The sequence below is a fragment of the Eurosta solidaginis genome, chromosome 4, assembly GCF_040869045.1.
Source record: "Eurosta solidaginis isolate ZX-2024a chromosome 4, ASM4086904v1, whole genome shotgun sequence".
NCBI lineage: Eukaryota > Metazoa > Arthropoda > Insecta > Diptera > Tephritidae > Eurosta > Eurosta solidaginis.
In genome coordinates this window covers 165,321,226-165,344,117 of record NC_090322.1, presented here as the reverse complement: position 1 = coordinate 165,344,117, position 22,892 = coordinate 165,321,226, and the positions used below count along the sequence as shown (strand labels likewise).

General features: G+C 30.8%; 2 protein-coding genes across 18 annotated transcripts in view; both read left to right on the top strand.

The window, feature by feature from the left end:
- The window catches only part of LOC137250593 (uncharacterized), an 856,443-nt gene that overhangs the window by 786,331 nt on the left and 47,220 nt on the right, over nt 1-22,892 (top strand). The window lies entirely within an intron of this gene.
- Nucleotides 1,784-8,535, top strand: LOC137250595 (protein bowel-like). Its single transcript, XM_067783695.1, has 2 exons — nt 1,784-4,429; nt 7,161-8,535. The coding sequence occupies exons 1-2, from the start codon at nt 3,454-3,456 to the stop codon at nt 7,307-7,309; spliced, it is 1,125 nt and encodes a 374-aa protein (XP_067639796.1). The 5' UTR covers nt 1,784-3,453; the 3' UTR covers nt 7,310-8,535.

Here is a 22,892-nt window from a genome sequence, read left to right as displayed (position 1 = left end):
AGACAGAATATTCAACTGATTAGTGCTGTGTTGGCAACATGTTTGCGTTAGTTGAGAGATATGGCGTGCTGAGTCAACTGTCAAATGAAATAGGTATGCTTAAATTTTAAAGAAAAATGCTACATAAATTATGTTTCGTTATTAACCATAATACGAAAATGAAATAAATTATGCATAAACAACATTTCGTTATGTCAAAGACTGACAACGAGCCAAATCAAGCCGTTAAGTGAATTTCTAATGAACTATTTTTTATTGACGTACAATCCAAACTATTTGAAGTATTAGAAAAACTCGCAGGTACGTTCAAAACACGGAATAGTAGATCAACAGTGGTATGTTCTGAACGTTGCTTTTACAAATTGATTGTACGATGCTCGAGATGAGTGACACAAATCATTGAAATTTTCAACAAACAATTTCGTCAAATGCCGTCTTCAGGATCACTTTTCGACCTCGTTCTTTATACTCATTTTTTGCTCTTATTATCAAGGAGGAGCCTTAAAGCGTGTGACCAAACATATAGAAATAACTTGGAACGATTTTCCACATCCCTGGTAACCATTTTCGCCCTTGTGCTATATTCAGTGTTAGTTTTGTTTCTCGAACCTGAGACTTGTCGAAAACATGTTCTTTTCGGTGTGAAATATTTTACAGAATGCTCGGAAGTATTTTATTTTAGGCATCTTTAAGCCCCTTTAAGAATAAAAATCGAAAGCTTTCATAAAGCTAACAACCACAAAAGCACTTTAAAATTAAGCTTTTTTTATACATTCCAACAACAGCAAATGCATACATATATTGATTGCAAAAGTCTACTGAAATATTTTCAAACTCTAGCAAATTACAATTATTATCAGACAACACAAACATGGGATTCAAAGTTGCATCATATAAAATTTATAAAAAAAAGTTAATTAATTTTTTGACTTTAGAAAAGTAGTGATGCGACTTTGATTCTCTTAATAAATTAGAGAAAATCTGTACCATTTAAAAAAAACTTACATGCATACTTTAATACATGAATTTATAAATATTATTTATTATTATTGTCAAGAAGTTGATCTACGTTTTTTGGAAATGGCTATACAATTACATAAATACATGTTTATTTAATTTATATTTAAATTTCAATTTGAATTTCTAAGTAAAAAAAAATTAAATAAATATCAAATATATGCTTTTATAAAGTTAAAAAATAATTATAAAAACCTGTTTACTTAAAAAATTAAAAAAAAAAAACTACAAATTTTACTGAATATTTTATAAATAAAAAACGAAGAATTTATGAAAAAAGAGTGCGCTAAAAAGTTTTAGCTAAAAAATTTAAACAAATATACTTGAACACTTAGGTAAAGTGGAAAAACTTCTTGAAAATATAAGCGAAAATTAAATCTTTGAAAAAATTATTTTTACTTTGAGTTTCAAGAATTTTGGTATAATACAAACTTAATAAAAAGAATAACAAAAAACATGAAATTTTTTGTAAAATATTAAAAAAAAAAATGCTAATTTCAAAATCGTACAAATACAAAACATACAAAAGAAATACTCAAAACAACAAAAAAAAACCTGCACTTGATAGTGGCTGCTCTAGAAAAGAACAAATTTTCACCATTACTTATTATTTTTCAAAATTTCAACCTACAAATTCTCAAAATTATAACCTGTACACTTTTGGATTTTCAAAATTTTGACCTACAATTTTTTATTTATGAAAAAAATCAGATTTTATTTCTTTTTAGGTTATTCAAAATTTGACTTAAACACAGTATTTATTGGCTATAAAATATGTATGCAACATACGTGAAGAAAACTGTATATGCTGACGACGGACTGCAATTTAAAAAAAAAATAATTTTCAAAACAACCACAGAAAACATACACAGACTTCTAAAATTTAATGCTGCTTATGTACGCTCTTTTTCATGTTCTTGAAAACGTACCTAATTTGGTAGAAAAAAATTTAACTTTTTTTTAATATTGTTGTTGTGACTAAGCTATAATTTTAAAACATATGCACATCTTAAAAATCGGTTAATACCAAGAATTAAATAAGTTTCAGTTAAAGCGCATGCGTATCAGGCGGCGCTCTAACATTTTAAAACGGTTAAAACGGTTGCAATTTATTTTAATTTAAAAACTTTAACATTTAAGCCTCAAATGTGCCACTACCGCCAGTTTTTTTTTAGTTAATTCAGTTTTTTTTTTTTTTTTCAAATACAAATGAAAATCATAATAATTATAAAGGTATTAAAAAATAAACAATATGAAAATGTGACTTTTCGAACAACGCCCAAACAAAAATCGAAATTCAACTTCTTGCAAAAATCAAATCAAATAAAATATATATTAATAAATATCTACACAAAAAAAATGTTACAAAAATATACATATTAAAATTCTATCAGAAATGGTTTTTTTTTCGATCTTTGATTGAAATATTAATTTACAAACCAAGGATCACACACACAGACCGTTGGAGGTCCTGTGCCAGTTTAAAGAGAGAAAGAGAGAGAAAAAGTTACAAGAAAATGTCGCTTATTGTCAAAATAGTCTTATGAATCCAAACGCTGGAAAGCCCCTCTTGTTTTTGGCAAAAAAAAAAAAAACAATTTTACCAAATATTGCAGGTAACACAATAATGTCAGTAGTTTTGAAAAAAATAATAATTATATATATATATATATATTTTGAAGTATATTAGAGCATCATAGAGCATAATTTTTAAACTTATCGTTTTATAGTTTTGTTTAGAAGAATCGTTAAAGCACTTATAATTTGTCAATTTAATTTGCTTAAAATTTCCAACTCTTCTCTTCCCTCTTTGAGTTCTCGTTCTTATTATATTTTCATTCACATTCCTAATCTCGACTCGATCTTTTGCTTTTTTTTACATATTGAAATCTTTAGCGGAAACTGTGACAGTTCGTTATATTTTTGAACGTGAAAACGTTATCTTTCTGTTACGTTTTTATTTCTTCCTAGCTAATTTTTTATGCTTTTTCTAATTCACTGCAACATAAAATTGTTAAGAGAAAAACAAAGATAAAAAAATTGTCCACAAAAAATTTATAAAAAATCGATAAAATATCGATGTAAAAAAAACCACACAGTTTTTTGCTTCGATGGAGCTTTTCGGCCGAGAATTGAGAAGGCAAACTTAATTTTTTCTTCTCCCACCTACGCGTTTCGACGCTTTCACGTCTTCTTCAGGGAGTTTGCTAATTTTATTTAAAACAAAAACACACAGCTTTGAATTTCATATTCGAAGACAAAGAATTTATATATAAAAATACATTAATATATAAATCTATTTTAACTAAAACAAAATGTAATATATATATATTTTTTTGTAAATCGAAACCGAACAAAGCGAAAACGTAACGTAGGAACAAAAGAAAAGCAAAAAGAAAAATAAAAAAGCGCCAAAGCGTTATAAGAAAGAAGTTGATGTTGGATTTTTGTTTGGTGTTGTTCCAGGAAACGTCCGATTCACCCCACATTGCCACCTCTGGCAGTCCGGGACGCAGTGGTGGTGGCAGCAGTGGCGGCGGCGGCAGCGTCAGCGTTGGCGGTGGCACTATATCGTGCTCCACCTCAGCTGCTGCTGCTGCAGCTGCAGCCATTGCTGCCTCTGCGGCTTCAACATCCCATCATCTCGAACAACCACAAACACCGCCTCCCCTATATCCTTGCATGTATTGCGGCCACACATTCCAGCACCAAAGTAAGCTAACGCGACACATACTCTCGCATTCGCTAAAAACGCTGGAGTATCGCGAAACGTCACAACACCCCCTGCTACATACGCACTTGCTATCGCATGACCTCAATATGGCACAACTGCCACAATTCACTTCGTACCAAATGAATGCTGCATTAGCGGCTAGCGGCGCAGAAACTCAGGAACAAGCGGCTGCGGCGGTTGTAGCCGCTGCCATGGAACTGGACTTTGCTGCTGTTATGGCGGCTACATGTGGTAGTGTAAGTGCACGTGGTGCACTTGATCTTGATGGTAGCGGTGGTAGTGGACGTGGTGGTGGTGGTCATGGTGGCGGTGGCGGAGGTGGTGGTTGCTCAACATCCGGAAATGGCGGTATTGGTGGCCCATCAGTTAGTAGCGGCAGTTTAATATTGAGTGGCGCTGGTTCGTCCTCTTCATCAACATCGGCAGCGGCGGCGACAGCAGCTGCTGCTGCGGCTGCTTCATCATCAGCGTCCGGTTCATTGTTAGGCGCATCAGCGGGTAGCGGCGATCCGAATAGTGTTGTGTTGTGCAAATTCTGTGGCAAGAGTTTTCCCGATGTTACAACGCTGATAACGCATCTTCCCGTGCATACGGGCGAACGGCCATTTAAATGTGAATTCTGTGGTAAGGCATTCAAACTGCGCCATCATATGAAAGATCATTGTCGCGTACATACGGGTAAGTTCATTTTCAAAGTTCTTAAATGATTTCTTATTATTTTGAATGCATAATTGAAGGAAAGGCTTCAAGTAAAAAAGATGAAACTGAAAAATTACAACCTTTTTCTTAAAACAATGAGGAAACTACCATAAACAAACAAATTTTCTTTGATATTGAAGAATCTGTACAAAAATATTCAATTTGGGTTAAAATTTCTGGTAGAAAAAATAGTACCTTCTAATCCCTTTTGAGGATTTCGTTTTTTGAATAAGAAACATTTTAAAACATAATTTTAAAAGAATATTTTCCTTATATGAAGAGCCGGTAATAAAAATTAGTTTATTATAAGATTGGATAGCAGAAAACGAAATACAAAAAAGTTTCATTAAAAATGGTATAGCCAATATAACATTCACATAAGGTTTCGGTTTTTTTTTCGTTTTTACCAAAAATTTATTTGCTTTAACGGTTAACCAGAAAAAGCAATTCGGCTTATCACGGATAACGTCCGAAATTGAAAAACAAAATGAGTTTTCTCAGTGGGGGAAATATATTTATCTTAGAATTTTTTGATTCTTTTTTATTTTCAAATTTTTTCGTAGACTTTAAATGTGCTTTATTGCCTAAGGTTTTTTTAGAGAAATAATAGTTATTAATCAAAATTTAACTCAGAAAATCGTCGCGATCGTATATTTATGGGGTCATGCAAGAACCATTTCCAGCACAATTATTAGACCTTTCTGGACTGTTAGGGAATAATTTTGTGATAATATCGAGATGTTTTGTTATAGTGCTGGGATAATTCCGAAATCACTTCGGTGATGCTTTGGGTACTATTCCGGCATCACTTTAGGAATTCAGGAATATGCTAAGTAACATTTCGGAATAATTTGCACGATTATTTCGCGGCCACCGTGGTGTGATGGTAGCGTGCTCCGCCTACCACATCGTATTCCCTGGGTTCACACGCCGGGCAAAGCAACATTAAAATTTTAGAAATAAGGTTTTTCAATTAGAAGGAAATTTTTCTAAGCGGGGTCGCCCCTCGGCAGTGTTTGCCAAGCGCTCCGGGTGTATTTCTGCCATGAAAAGCGCTCAGTGAAAACTAATCTGCCTTGCAGATGCCGTTCAGAGTCGGCATAAAACATGTAGGTCCAGTCCGGCCAATTTGTATGGAAAATCAAGAGGAGCACGACGCAAATTGGAAGAGAAGCTCGGCCTTAGATCTCTTCGGAGGTTATCGCGCCTTACATTTATTTTTTTGTTTATTTCGGGACTATTTCCATTTTCCATTTCGAAAGAATTACATGGAATCATAATATGAAATGAAAGTTTTAAGCAAAAAATCCGCGCCCCGTAATTCCAGCAAAAAAATAAAATATGTACATAACTCCCCAACATACAAAAAAAAAAAAGTAAATATTAACAAAATTTCGTTGTGAGTTATTTCGTTTGAGAGTTACATTTGTAAAATTAAATAAATTTGTATTGAGCTATATATGCATTTCACAATAATTTGTTTATTTATTAAGTTAATTTTAATTATGACAGAAAATTGTAAAGAATATCAGCTTATATTATAGCTATTTCCATCCTGCCAAGGATTTAATCAGAAGTCTTTTTATTTTTAAATTAGAAATTTTATACTCCCCTAGCCGGAATCGAACTCGCGTCATAAGATATCCAGCCCCGCATGCCTATCATTAGGCTATGATACATAAGATGAACAGACGATTAAAATTCAAAATCATTACGATACGAGTTATTTCATAATGAAAAAAGTAACATAAATATTTGGGAGCTATTTCCCTTTTTTATTTATTTCATTTGGGAGTTATTCCACGGTAGCAGTAATTTCAACATCAGAAAAATTTGGTTAAAAGATTCCAAAAAAATAACAAATTCCGCAAAAGTGTCCGATTTAGCAAAGAATAATTACGGATACCTGCTACAAGAAAATTACCGCTTTCCAAAATGTAGCCAAATCCATATAATTTACCTATTCCAAAAAATTAACACGCCCCTAAAAGTAAATGGTTCCGAAAATTTTGACTTTTACGAAAATTTTCCAGTTGCGAAAAATTAATAGGTTCCGAAAAAATAGCCACACAATGAGTTGAAGCGTTGTAAAAGTTACTCAGTAGTTAGTACCTAAAGAGGACAGACGCATTTGCATAGTGCTTAAATTTAAGGTGTTTTCATTTTGCTTTTAGTCAAGATTTTAGTATATATAATAATGATTGTTGTTTTTGCCGCAAAAACAGTCCCCCAAGCTTGGTGGGGTGTTGCGGATGCGGGCATCCCTCCGCCAGATAACAACCCGGTACTAGCCCCTCTGCCCCGGGAAAGATGTTTTACCCCTTTTTTGATTTATTTTGAACCTTCAGGTCAGTGGGTTCTAGTAATATCTTACTATAGGCATACCTACGGCGGAAATATTGTAAACCCCTTAACTCGCTGTGTTATAATCAAATGCTTCTAATATAATATTACTCATGAGCTTTGTCAATAATTTTACATGATGGTTTTTACCTTCCTTTACTTATGCATAACTTAAATTTCAGTCAAGCTTATTTATCAATGCCCAACATTACCGGCAGTTTCTTAATACATAACTCTATCTCATGTAAATTTTGAATGTGTTATCAGCTAAGTGCAAGTTAAGTAAGCTTCACTGAGCTCCTGTTATATTTTTGTAGTCAAGTTTTTCTTCACTTCATCAATCATTCAACCTAAATCTAATTAACAGGTGAACGACCTTTCCGATGTCAAATGTGCGGGAAGACCTTCTCACGTTCGACCATACTAAAGGCGCATGAGAAAACACATTTTCCCAAATATGTACGAAAATTTCTTTCACCAAGCCCTGTCGACACAAAGGATGAGCTACCACAATAGTGAAGCGACTTTAGTTTGCTTCTAAACTACTATTATTATTATTACTATTACAACCACAACATACAGGATAATAATAATTATAATTATTATAACTGACGATGAGCGATCGTGATCGGAAGTAAACGCAGCGTAACGATACAAAAGATCACGATCAATGGATGTAATACGAATGTAACACAAATTCAAAGCTATGATTATGATGATGATGATAATGTGCGAATGTTTCAAAATTTTCAATACAAAGCGTTTATAATAATACTAATAATAAAAGATAGTGTAGTTGAGCGCCAAAAACAACAATATAAAAGGCGGCGTAGGCGTGCCACTTAATATATATATACATACAAACATATATGTATGTATATAGTATACATATACATATATAAATTATAAACTAGTAGTCTGCTCGAACATACAAAAAAGCAACAATTATATTGTATACATACACACATACTTATCTTATACATAAATTTTTAACGTACATATGTACATACATACATATTGTATATAAACCTATAAAACTAAAGAAAATATGCATATAGAAGAGAGAGTGATACAAAAAAAGCAAGAAAGAGAGACATACATAGTAAACACGATATAAGCAAATAGTTACATATATACTTCATCAGTTTAAGCAAGCAAAGAAATTTAATGACGAAGAAGTAGAAATGTTCATTATAAACATACCTGCCTAAAGGCGTACATGCATACATATGTAAATGTATAAAAAGCACACACATTTATACAGGTATATACTAAAGATATATATACATACATAACTTATATATACATGCATTCATAGTTGTAAAAAACAGGAATAATATTAAAGTTGATAATAACTGGCAAAACGCGAATAATGCATAGCAACTAGGAGTGAAGTAGACGCTAAATGTAAAATTTTAATTACATTTTTTACAAAACAATTAAGATTAGTAAATCGATTGTAGTTAACAAGAGAAAAATTGAAAGCTAAATATAAAGAATAGAGAGATCAAGGGAGAAAGAGAGAGATAAATTAATGCTGTCTTTTTGAAAAATGGCGGTTCGTAGTTGTTGCAAGAAAACGTTTTAAAATAAAGAGCTGTCAAATACTAAAAAGGGATTTTTGAAACTAACCAATCAGGGAGCTTTGAGTATATGTAGGTTAAATAGAGCTTTCAAGCAAGTGCTCTCGAGTGGTAAATGTAGTGAAAGCTTTCAAAGTGGAAACTATTTTACTATTGGTTTAAGTGTCATTTTAAGTATCATTTCTTACAGAAAAAATAACAGAGGGTTTTTTTATTAAGGCCTTAAACTAACTGGCAAGTGGTTAAATAAAAGCATGAGAGGACTAGAAGGAGAGAAAATTTGCTTATTACATGCTGGGTTTCAGGAAGTTTTTTTTACATGTTCAAGTGTATGACAATTGCTTTCGACTTTTTAAACCTACAGCCATATTTAGTTGAACACAACTCGGTAGTTTTGAATGTGTTGAATAGCTAATAATGAAGTAACTGTGTGTGCTGCGTGTTTTTTTTTTTTTTTTGTTTTTGCCAAACATAACGTTCATATACTATATGCAAGTTCCCCATTTGCATACAGTTTATGTTATATTTGATAATGCATACTCGTATACAGTTAGCTGCAGCGCATAGTTCAGCGTTTGCAAGATCTCATGTGTTCTGTTTTATGAACATATTTCAAAAACCACAATAAAACCAGGCAAACACCGACTTGTCGATTGAGCCTCAGATGATACGTTCTTTCAGACGCATTTGTTAGTTATTTCCTCGATTACTTGCTCTTCGACTGCGTATTAGTACTAAATACTTAGCAAAATGTTTAAATGTGAACAGAATAGCCGAATCCCAATTTTTGACAAAGCTTCTTAGTATAGAGCTTTTTACTATACAGTTACAATAGAATAACTATTTGGTGCTAGTAAACTACAAACTTACACAACTAAAATATATCAACACTTGATTTTTGCAATAAGAGACACATACCATGCCTAAACGCAGGTATATAGAAACAGTTCAGACGCCATTCAGTTTCTGAAGTTAAAGCTTAAAGCTCTATTCAGAAATTTTATTTTTTTAAAGCCTTAACAACCCCATATAAAGTCGTTTTCTAAGTGCACTTGGGCAGTCAAATGCAAGCTCCAAAAAAAATTAAGCTTTGAGCATAAAACACTGGCGTAAAGCTCTGAAAATTTCATGAAATAAAAATAATTCCAACCTTAAAACTTTGTTAATCAATGTGTTTTTTCATACGATTACTTCAGAAAATATTTTTTAAGCTTCGTGCTTTTTTCCAAAAAATTTCTATATCGTTACTAAGAGTACAATTGCTTTTTTCTTAATGTTTGAAATTCCTTTAAGCCAAGTTTATAAGCTTCTCTAGCAAAGCTTTTAGATGAGCTTTTCAGTTACTATAAGCAGGTTCGAAAAGTAATACAAGCTATGTAGTGAAAGCTATTATCAAATTTATATTTTATTAAAATTTAGTTTAACGCTTGGTTTTTAAATTCAAATATGTTTTTTGCTTTTTCGGATGTTAAACAGGGTTCTTAAAGCTGGGTAAGTTTTCTAAAAAAGCGCTTCATAACAAAACAATGGGAAAATCTTAGTTCTTTAAAACCAAAAAAAATTTTTAAAAACATTTTTATCGCTGTTGCTTTTGTATAACTAACAGAAATAGTTTTCCTCAAAACTTGCTTTTGCACTCGCTTCGAACTTTTTAAAAGCTTACGAAACTCTTGAACATTTATATTAAATTTTAAAAATCTCTTTGCTCTCCTAAATGTAAATTTAATTTTTTTTTATCAAAGCCGTTTAAAAGCTTGCAAGAATTTTAGATATTTTTATAAAAGTTTCTAGATGGTAATAACAGCTACCGAAATCTTTCAAAAAACCAATATGAAACAAATATTTTAACAAACTTTCAGAAGCTTGAAAAATAGAGATTTAACTATTCAGTAGAGCCAAGTACAGCTTTTATTTTCTGCTCAATTGCACTTGCTTACTTTTTTACTTATCAAATCAAAATATTTTACAATAGCAATAATCTAAAATAAATCTCTCTTTTCTAACATTCGTTAAATATACCTTAAAGCTTGATATATAATCAATAAAGGACTGAGCGCAAAAACATAATAATCTTCGATGAACTCGGTATATTGGAGTTTCTAAAATCACTTAAAATGCCCTCTCAATAGATTTGTGTCTATACGGCTGCATAGTTTCTGAAAGCAAAATTCGTTAGTATTACTTTTTGAACTCAAATAAAAAAACTAAAAGCCTTTTTAAACTGTATCATTTAGGCACTTCGAAAATCGTATATTGGTTCAGTTTAGATATTTTTGGGCTTGAGTATAGGTTCTGAAGGGAGAAATTTCACGCTACCATGTTCGATTTCCAAAGTTTAATGTTTTCGAGGATATGGACAGCTAAGTGGAATATCATCCAATATCGGCTGCCATTGTGAAAACGCCATACCTGAAACAACATATTTCATAGATTGTTTCAAAAATGCCCTCTCTTTGAATTTTTTCCATAAACGCCCCAGCTAATGTTAAAATGTATTTAATTTAAGCTCAGATAGAGCGCTTTAAAACGTTCTGAGACAGGGCGTTCTTCAACTCGGCAAGGACTGAACTAAATTCTAAGATAGAGCGTTTTTGAAAAAAATTATGAAATAGTGTTTTTGAAAAATTTCTCAGATAGGGCGTTTTCGAACTAGATGTCAAGATAGGTTTATATTTCACTTGGCAGTCGATATTTTGTATATCTGTATATATATTGACCCTATTTATACAAGCTAGACAGAATATACCCCCAAAAAACTCCAAACCGAAAACAAAAACACAATACAGAGGAAACCTCACCGAAGGACTTGAAAAAATAATAGAACCTAATGATTACATTTTTTATAACGAACTATAGTTGTTTAAATAAGGTATTGCTTATTTGAGCAAAGCTGGACAGAAATATTAAGGAAAATTTTAAAACACAAAAGCTCTAGAATAACCCAAAATAAAACACTCGAGAAGACAAACAAATTTTTGTATAAAGCCAAGAAAATAGAAAGCAAAAACAACAAACTGTAGAGAAGGAAATTTCAAGTTAAAGCGAGATAGAGGGGCGAAGAGGGAGCCAATGGAATAGAACGCGCTATAGAAAAGGCCAGATAATTGAAGGGAAGTAATTGCAAAAAAATAAAAACAAACATAAAATGTATTGCATAGATAATATCTGTGATCTTAACGATATTTATAATATATATAAAAGATAAACCGAAGAAAAGTAAAACAGTTTTAATATAAAAGGTTATAAAAAGCGAAAAGTGAAAAATGAAAATTGTTAAACAAACAATTAATGCATTGAGAGGCGTTAAATAAAATAAGCAAACAACTAATGCTAAACAATTAAATTAAAATAAATTACTTTCAAAAAACTGAAAAAAATAAAAAATAAAAAAGTTGATAACAAACTAAAATTAGTGTAAATCAAACAAGAAAATATTAAGGCATAAGATAAAACATTTAAAGAGGCAAGAATAATATTTAACAACTTATATATATATATACATACACACATATGTTTATAAAATAGTTGAGTTTATATACGCAAATATAGATAAATGCATATATACATACAAAATATGTATGCAACACTTGCAGAAACACGAAGTAAATTTTACTTCTTACATTTTTGTAACTTACATAGTTTTCAGTACGAAAGCAGAAAGCGAGCAATTTTTTGTTTTTACTTAAGTACACAAAAACACAATTTGCAGTAACAGGCGTAAAGGTATAGATATATAATATCAGACACACACATACACAAATATCTACATATTTGCGGTTCTCTTTTTCTTAGAAAAAATTAATATTTTTCACTATCGCATATCTTAAGTTACGTATATATACCTTCTTTGTTTTATAACGCAATATGCCTATGTAATTGTAAGAGTTACTTTCAGTTTTCTCTATGTTTAACCCCTTAACAATTTTTATAACATTATTTTTTAAACTAAACATATGCTGTGTAAAATGAACATTTAGAAAACACTTTTAAAACAAAATAAAATATTTACACACCCCTACATACATACACATGTACTTTACGTAAAGCATATTCTATATAAAGTAGTGAGACAAAGAGTTAACACAAACAGACATATTTAATGAAAAAAAAATAAAAATTATAAATTAAATTTAGAGAACAACCAAATTATACACTGTAAAGAAATTTTATATAAGTGCATACAAAGATGTTACTTAAGCAAAAGCAAGACGGCAAAGAATGCAGAAAAAATAACCGCTGATATAACTAAATAATAAGTAAAAAATTTAGCGCTTAAAGTTTAGAAAAAACATTAAAATTTTAAGATGAAACAAAAATTTAGTAACAAACATAGATTGAGAAAAAAAACTGCACCATATGTTAAGTTTTTCTTTTACTTAGTATGCATATACCACAATCAAGCATATTGGCATAGTTCTTGCACACTACATAATAAAAGGCTCTGGTCCCTGCCCATAGAGCAATTGCTTGCAGCCTAAAAATATGCAATTTTATTGTGTTTTTTTTAATAGTAAACTTCATTTCATTTTCTATTGAGGGCTACTAGCATTGAATAAATAGCTGTTTGAAAAAATAAGTTATTATTTTTTAAGTAGTTTCCCGTACTGTTTTTTTTTTTTGAAGTAGCGGACAAGTTTTTCAAACAAATTTTTGGTAAATTCTTGAATATATTTATATATTTTTAAAACAAACTAACTTTTTTTAATTATCAAAATTTTGTTTCTTCATTATTGTTTAAAAGTACCTTGTTTGTTTCTTCCCACGGTATTTTTAGTCTTTGTTCTATAAATAGTTTGGAAATGAAATAACGCTAAGCATTTTTGCCATTACCGCATTGCATACATTTAGGCGCCACAGATAATTTTTGTGCGCCTGCATAAAGCTTTTAATAAAAATGTCAACAAAATGTACCTGCATTTGCATTATCTATACATTTTTTTCTGATATTAGGTTACATTGAACTAGCATGTCAATAAAGACTTCACATAGAAGGAATGTGCCCATAGTGCTACCAAAATTTGTTTGACGACCAAACGGAAGAACCCCAATCAGGTGCCAGGACTTATGTTATAGAATAACTCCACCCTCTTGGCAAATGCTAGAAGTTTTCTAGAACCTGGCTTAATTGCTGCTTCGAGATCGAGCAAAAAAGTCCAGAATTATCCACTAGGTAGAACCTCGAATACACAGATGAAATATGAAATAATTTAATTGACTTCGAATGCCTGTGAATTCGCTCTAAGTTTGGCAGAAATATTGGATCATTAGTATAATACAAGCAGCACGTCACATGTAAGCATAAAAAACTAATATCAGAAAGCACGCTCCCTGCTCATGTCCTGCGCTCGCCAGGTTAAGGCTCCAGCTATTAGGGGCGGCAGAGTTGCCAGATCTCGATGCAGCAATTAAGCTAGGTTCTAGAATACGTCTAGTATTCTTTTTTACTAAGCTTTAAAATTTGAAAGCTTAAATCTTTCCTTTTATTAAAACTTATGAATGTGTGCAATGCCGTTGCTGGTAAATTTATATGAGAATGCGATTTGAAACAGTAATTTTCAAAAGTTACTATATTCACAAAAAAAAAGTATCTTAATCAACTCATTTTCCTTACTATCCAGCTGAAAAGCAAAACTCGTTAAAATTTATAGCTTGACAAGTTTAATTTACAATACGTAGCTCGCAACGAACCATACACTTCCTGCTTATTTTTACTATATATAAAATTAAAGACTCTAACTTGTTTAGAGCAAAACAGCCGATACACTGTGCCGATTTTCTTATTCCATGTCTTAAAATAACACATTCCTGCCCTAAATTTGCAGAGGGGTATTTTTATACCCAGCGTGTACTTGCCTTTTACATAGTTTTTCAAGCAATGTGTACAGCGCAACTGCTTAATGAAAATAACTCTCGTCGCCCATGACAAGTTTCGACTAAAGACCGTTCGCCCGATTTCTTGAGGAGTAATCAATTTGATTTCTCTCCATTCTCAGTGACATCGGCAGCTACAGTCATGAAATGTCCAGCCTAACAGTAAGGAATTATTAGTCCTATTTCGCTTTATGTAAATCTTTCACTATATGTAGGTTCGTCTGATGATGCCCGATAACGTGAGTCAGCGTCAAGTCAATTTTTCTCCATTTTCAGTCACAGTCTGGTGGAGACCACGACTTGTAAGGTATCGTATTGTACTAGCAAGACCGTTTCGAGTAGCCAGAAGCGAAAAACTCATGTCGAACGAACTAAGTGTATCCGTATTTCCACAGACGTGCAGCTCGGAAAATCTACAGGCCTATGCATGTAACATATTTTGCTTACTTAGGTAATGGGCTACATTGGTCGGTATAGTACCGTGTTAGCGTTCGTACTTTTTATCTGCCTAACATAGATACTGTCACCACTACCCTTTTTATGGAAGTATGAATAGTTTGACCTATTCTTGCACTACGCATTCAATCTTATTCTGCCAGAACTGTCTAGTCTCCAATTTATTTATGTGCGCTATGATTAACCCGCTAAAGGGCTATAGAACATAGAGCACTGATGAAGAACGCTTTTTGGTAAAGTATGTTGTTTGTTACATTCATCTGCCTCATAAACGAGAGTGCATCCTTACAAGGGCTTGTTTTGATTTTGCTCATCTAGTTATTCCTTGAGAAAAGTCCCGGAACTCCCTCGGTTAAATACCGGGTATAATAAAGGAAAATATTTATTTCATGCCGATTAAAGCCGAACACGGGGCCTTTCAAACATAGAGGTATTTGAAAATGGAGTGGCAGGGTAACACGGTAGAGCCACCTTATATAACGAACAGAAAATATAAAAGCTATTGATAAATATTCGTGCATACTATTATTGCACGCAGAAGAAGAAAATAAAATTTCCTTGTGCTTTTACTTTTCAGCTGGAGATACATCTCTACCCTTTAAATATTAAAATTTACTATGTTAAAAAAGTGCTGCTGGATTTTATCTGTCTTTTGTGCTTTTTTGACTTGTAAATAGTTGTTGTTTTCTAAGATTATTTTGATTTAAAAAATTTCACTATAAAACATAAAATTCGTCTCCTCTGTCTGGCGCTCATGACAGTTCACGCTCAGATGCTATCTAACCGGTGTTGAATGAAGAGGTATAAAAAAATTATAAATAAAATAATGTCAAGCGAAAAAAATGTGAAAAAAGGATCTCAAAATTGTATTAAATAATTAATAAACAAAGAGCGAGGGCGATAAGGTTTGTGTAAGAGAGTGGGAAAATTTAAAATCAACACAAAGATATAAACTAAGTTAACCTATTCAACGCCAGTTATGCAGCATCACAATCAAAAACTCGATTAAGTTAAAAATAAATTTTAAGGTCATTAAATTAGAGTAGAGCCGTGCAAAAAATATAAAAACTACTTTTTTGAATAGCTTACGCCTTTGTTACCTATTTATTATTTGGAGAACAACTAATGATAAAAAAATTTGATGAGAAGCAAACAAACTTAGGCAAAATTCAAAATTCTAAATTTAAAACAAAACAAAAAACGTTTAAGTTGAATACACGCGCATGAAACCCCCCTTTCGGCAACAACTTTTGGATAAACAATTTGGCTGTGATAGTGTTAAATAAACAAAAAATAATAACTGCACTCATTAAAGCAGTTTAAGTAAAAAACGTAAGCATATTTAGAATTATTATAATTTTACTCATTTTTCATATATAGATTATATATTAATATATTTTTATGTTTTTTTAAAATTTTTTAGGCAGTATTAAATTTAAATAATGAACTAAAATTTAAAACATATTTGAACAAAAAAAGCGAAAATGTGATGTTAAAAATTTTTTTATTCGAAATTCAATGCGATAGAAATGTAGACTTAAAATGCATAATATGCACAAAACCCCCCTCTGATAAATTTAATGGAATAAAATATCTAAATTTAAATACTAGGACTACCCCAGCAAAACGCTAACTTAAGATACTTATAAATAAAACAAAAAATGTAGATATTTAAGTGAAGAAATTATAAAATAAAAAACAAACAAAATTGTGATTTTCGGCCTTTTTATGCAAAATTTAACGTTTAGGCAAACTTATAATAATATAAAAATTTAAATAATATTAATTATCATAAAAATAAAAAAAAATTTAAGAAACTAAAAATTGGTAAGTAGCGCAAAAAAAATGCTTACAAAATTTTTAGCAAACGGAAAAGCATTAAAATTCTAGAAAGCTTTCATAAAAAACATGAACAAAATTCGAAACGTGACATATAGGATCTCAAAAAATTAATACGTGTTTTATTATTTCATTAAAAAATATGAAAAAAGTAAAAAAAATTTAAATTTTTGTGCGCTTAACAATCAAATTTTTTTTTCTTAAAAAAGTAGTTTTCGTTAATTTTTGCAAATAAAAAGGGGCTACTTTAAAGTAACACCAATTCCATAAAAAATTTTATATTTAATTTGTGTATAAAAGAAAATGTTTGGGTATGTTAAAACATTCCATAAAATATTTTATTTTATTTTCTATGTATTATGGTTTAAAAAAAAAATATTTTATTTAAACGCAGAATTGTCATTTGCGCCAAAATGTAAAAACTGAAATCTGCTAACTTAAAAAAAATTTTTTTTGTATATTAAATATTTTTTATGCTATGTATGTATATTTTATTATAAATTTATTTGTACATTTTCTTCATATTATAACATTTTTCAACAACAGCAAAAACTGCATCTTAGTGAGAGAAAAATATTAATATTTTATGTTACGAGTTTTTCTTACTTTTGTGTTATTTACTTTGCAAAAAAAATCTTAAAACCCATATTCTGATAACTTAGCAAAGTTGTCAGATTGTTTTTCAAATAATTGTTTTTAACAAGCAATCCCTCGCCTCACGTGGTGAGTATTGATATATTTAATAATATTCAAAAAAATACAACATGTTTTAGGGCATCATTCTGTATTGCGAACAATAGCTCAGACGAACGAATTGTCTCTTAGCAATTTCGTCTAACAATGATATTCTGTATCATTTTCCTTCTGTTTCCTACGTTATGTCAAAGCGGAGGCCGAAAGCAATTGTCAAATGATATGTTGCTATCGGTTAGCTCAGTGGTGCCCAACGCCGGCAGAGCTTCGAATACAAAAACGCAGCTTTTCGGCTAGTAGTATGTGTTTACATGGAGAAATTTTGAGTTTAGACATGAGTTGTGTACTGCTTGGATTACAAGCTAAAACTGATCGTTTCGCAATATAGAATATGACCCTTGAATCATTATACGAAAGGCCTGTCAAATATTGCTAAGAAATCAGAATAGGGCTATAATATTTAATTTAAATCCACAACAAAACACACACGCGCCAATAAATATACTTTTCCAAGAAACAAACCTTACACCTACTATACACTACATGAATATAACACCAACACACACAAAACGCCACGATGAATTTGTAATGTTAATTAATTATTAATAAAAATGTTAATTAAATAAATATAACAAAAAAAGTATAAAAATAAAATTAAATAAAAAGTGTTTATGTCTAAGCAATTGTTATTTTTATTAAACATTTAACAAATTGAGAAATAAAGCAAACTATATGAAATGAAAACAAAGAAAATATAATTTTGGTTTTATTCTTTTGAGTTTCATGCGAAATTTTTCATTTGTTTTCATTTTTTCAATATCATTCATATTCATCGAAAAATATTCATTTGAATTCATCATTCATTACAAAATTCATTGTGTTTATTCATAAATGCTCAACATACACCCATATATACATTCCCATTTACATATCTACTACGTATAAATTTGCACGACTTCAACTAGCACACCGTCGAATACATACTACATACATATATATATATCCATAGACATATCCATATAAACACCAGAAAAACTGTGATGAAAGCACAATATATATGATTGTGCATAAAAGGTTATTTCCGATTGAGTTTTAACTCTTTCACTACCAATAGAAATTTTAAAATTTGTCGAAAATGCAATTTAGGCCTATTTGAATAAGCAAGCGTCTCATTGGTTGTTATGAGTATTTTCCTCTGACGATCAGCTGTTTTAGGTTAGTTCAATGAACCTTTACATTTTTACAGTTTTCTTTTTTTGACAACTGCACAATAGTCAGTGTGGCCGTGTTATTGAAAAGTGCGTTCATTTACGAGGGAAAGACTACTTTTCTAGACCTAATTTGAGATTACATATACCATCGATATGCTTAAAGCGACAAAAATGCGACATTATAATCCATTGGTGTACAAAAATGGAACGACAGCCATTATATTTGAATAAATGATACCGTTGGACTTATGAGTCCCGATCAACGATTTGCAAGAAATCCCGTGGAACATATTATCCCGTCTTCAGAACCACTACGAGCTGTCTTCTTATGTCCCCAGAACACAATCTACATAATGAGGCGAGAATACTACCCATTAGTGAGAGAAATGAAATGCTAACCAAACCGTTTCTGTGGAATACCCAGAAACCTGGGCATCCCAACACACATTTGATTGATGAGGCTACACCCCCAGGGGTTTAAGGGGTCATTTTTATAAGCATTATGAGGAAATACGGCACCTGACAACACAGCCGTATGAAGCTAAAAAGCACCAGCAGGTCCTCAGTGAAATCCACAAACAGGCATCGGACCTCTATGCCGGGGATTTCCCGGTGAATCCAGTACTTAAAGAACAATACCCAAAACTATCAGATGAGGAACGCACTCTCCCTAGGGAAACGCGCGTTACTCTAGCTCAACTTCGATCTGGGTACTGTAACAGTTTAAACTCTTACCTATTCAGAATCAACTCTGACATACAAAATGTATGTCCTGCTTGCAGTGTGTCCCCACATGACACCAACCATCTCTTCAACTGTATTGTGGAACCAACGCCACTAAGACCCCTCTCATTATGGTCCACCCCTGTTGAAACAGCAAGTTTCCTTGGAATCCTGTTGGTGGTAAGAGCATCTTAGTATTTTGATAATATTGACTAAGTAGCCCTTCCAAGACAAAGTCGTTTGGTACCTTACTTACATTGACTCAATATATCCATAGTGTTTAGATAGCTCATACGAAGGGCAATTCGGGAGGAGATTCAAATGTTCTTAAAATTTATTTTCTGAAATATTTTTGTACAAAGGACATGAGAAAATAATAAAAGAGAAAATTTCCCGACTTGAAATATGCAACAATTTTTGAAACTTGCCTTACTTCGCACCTTTTTTACTAACATACTAATTTATAAAATTCAATATAGTAAGGATGCGCACGCAATGGCCATAATGGCTCACATAGCGCTCCACAACATCAAACCGTCCTTTGAATGGCATTTGTCTAGTCGTAACGCATACTCAAAGCAGACGGTACAGCAATCGATTCACATTAATTCGCTGTGGAACGATCAATTGATGGCAATTCGTAAGCTATATTTAAAGGAATTGCTGTAAATTGTATGATATTGTTGTTGTTTGGCACCTCAGGTATAGTTTTTTGTATTGAGTCAAATTTTTGTTTCAGCCATTTCAACAACAAAAAGGGCAGAAGCTTTAGTGAATAATGACTCGTACTCCTGAATTCTCAAATAGTGCAATGCTGAGCTTTTACGGCAATAAATATCGCAAGTAAAAAATTGCGCCACTATCCACCACCACTTGTGACCAGTATTGTACCCCTTAGATAAGACTGTTTAGACCATTAGGTACAATCCGTAAGAAATGAACTGAATACTTCGTTTTTATAATAAAATTTATATACATATCGTATATGCTGTGCTTGCACCCTACACACAATTATTTAACTATTATTTTTTCGTATGCATATTACATTTTGACAAATAGCTGATGAAATTCTCACTCAAGCAAATTTATGTATGTTTTATATATTCCTTTTTTAATTTTTCACTTCAACGTTTTCCGAAATGGTTATAAGTAGAAAGCTATCTAATTTTTGCAGAGTCCTCAATGCGAAAACATACAAAAATACTAAACTTTAAAATAAATATAGTAAAAAGTATTATTTTGTATTGGAGTTAAAAAAAAACAAAAATATCATACGACGGCCCCGTTACAAGAGCTTTCACAAATGCTTTGCCTAGCTTTCATTGGATGAAAAGCTCGTTTACTTATGTAGGTATGCGAAAGCTTCAAGGCAGAAAATATTTAATTGAGCATTCTTGTAGGCTATTGCTTGCTCTTATTTTATACCAACATATGTATAGCGTGATATTATTTAAGTTTTTTTTTTTTGTATAACTTTGTTGCCTTGTTGTCATCAAAATTCGTAAGGATGTACTACAAAACTTTTTTGAAAAAAAACGCTAAATTTAAATTTTTAGGCCAAATTTTACGAAAGTTAAAAAATAGAAATTCAATTTTTAGGAATGACATACAAAATTATCATTTTTGGAACAAAATATTTTAGGATAAAAAATTAAATCGCAAAAAAAAAGAAAAATAATTAAATTAAGGTACACTAAGAAATACGTATATGTATGGATAAGGCAATTAAGAAATCATATACTACATCATACATGCATATATAATTATACACATACCAATATTGTATATTAAAGTAAAATTATGAGAGCAGTGCATTTTTAGGGCAATAATAATAATGAAATTTAGAAAACCATATTTATACACCCGAAAAAACACCAAAAAAATTTTCAAAAAATTAAGTTAAGCAAAAATTTTCTGAATCAGCAAAATAAGAAAAGATTAAAAACGTTTGGGCTCAACAAAAAATGTTAAAAAAAAATATATTGGTTAAAAAACAATTTTCAAAAAAAATGTAATTTAAGTGACTTTCTTATTTTAATAGTTAAATAATTGGTTGAAAATAAAACAATTACACAGCTGAGAAAACATATATATTATATATATATTATACATATATTATACATATATTAACTCTCAAAACGTCACGTTTATTATTAGCTTGGTCATTACAGCCAACCATACACAAACATCAATACTTAATTAATTTGTTAAATAGAATTTTTATTAAATAGAATTTTTATTAAATAGAATTTTTGTTGGTTTTTGTTTTGTGCTCGCGTCTATTCAGTTAAAAATAAATCAAATGATTTATTATTATTAAAAAAAAAAAAACATTTGCATTAAAAATGCACAAATGAGTTGATACAGTACTCACATATATAAATACATATTTATAACCAAGCATACATTTTTATAACAGAAGAACAAAATTTATAAAATTAAAAAAAAAAAAAAAAAATCGCACCGATACACACATTTCTATAAGTCAATACAATAGAAAACACATAAAGCTTATAGTGCCTCTGTACACAAAACAAAAAACATTTTGAATCACAAACAAAGCACAGCTGCACTAGAGAGGCAAACATATAAAATCTCAAAAATAGCGCCAGTCCGCAAAAACCTTTCTAACTTAAGTGCGTAAGCTTTTTGAAAGCTTTGAATAAATTTTAATTCCGTCGTTGTTTGTATACTTCTTTGTTTGAAAGAGTAGTATGCCTTTATTTACATAAAAAAATTATAAAATGAAAATCAATTTATAATCAAGCAGCTGTTTGTTAAAGCTCTATAGGGCGCAATTTTTAGGTGCGTATATGAAAAAGCAGCAAAAGCTGTGTAATTTCTTTGTTTTATTTTTGTCTACGTAATTGTTCTTAAGATGTTTCTTATTTTGTTTTTTTTTTCAAGACACATTTTGAAATGACTTCTTCTATTGCATCTACCTTTCGCCTTTTTACTGAAGTGCGTAAGCTTTTTGAAAGCTTTGAATAAATATTAATTCCGTCGTTGTTTGTATACTTCTTTGTTTGAAAGAGTAGTTTGCCTTTATTTACATAAAAAAATTATAAAATGAAAATCAATTTATAATCAAGCAGCTGTTTGTTAAAGCTCTATGGGGCGCAATTTTTAGGTGTGCGTATATGAAAAAGCAGCAAAAGCTGTGTAATTTCTTTGTTTTATTTTTATCTTCGTAATTGTTCTTAAGATGTTTCCTATTTAGTTTTTTTTTTTTTTCAAGACACATTTTGAAATGACTTCTTCTATTGCATCTACCTTTCGGCTTTTTACTGAAGTAAAACTCAATCTAAAATTTTTTGCCTTTACCTTCTTTACGGCTGACGTTTGAGAAAAGAAAAGCTTGTGCAAATCGAATTTAAAATAAATTTAACTAAACAAGGTAAATAAGCTTAAAAGATAAAATAGACTTTAAAAAATATTTTAAAAAGTGAAAAAGAAGATCCACTTAATATCATGAAAACAATTTATAATGAATAAATAAAAAAAAAAAATGGAAAAAAACCATAAGCTTAAGCTCCAAAAAAAGTAATAGTTATGCATGCCAACATATATTATATGTATGCATATATACAAATAAAAATTAACCTCAATAATGCGTTTTTAATCAATCTCTTTAAATATAAAAGCTAAAAGCTTTTGACAAAATTCACACTGCATTAAAAATATTTGTAAAAACAAAAGTTTAACTTATAAATAACATTTAAT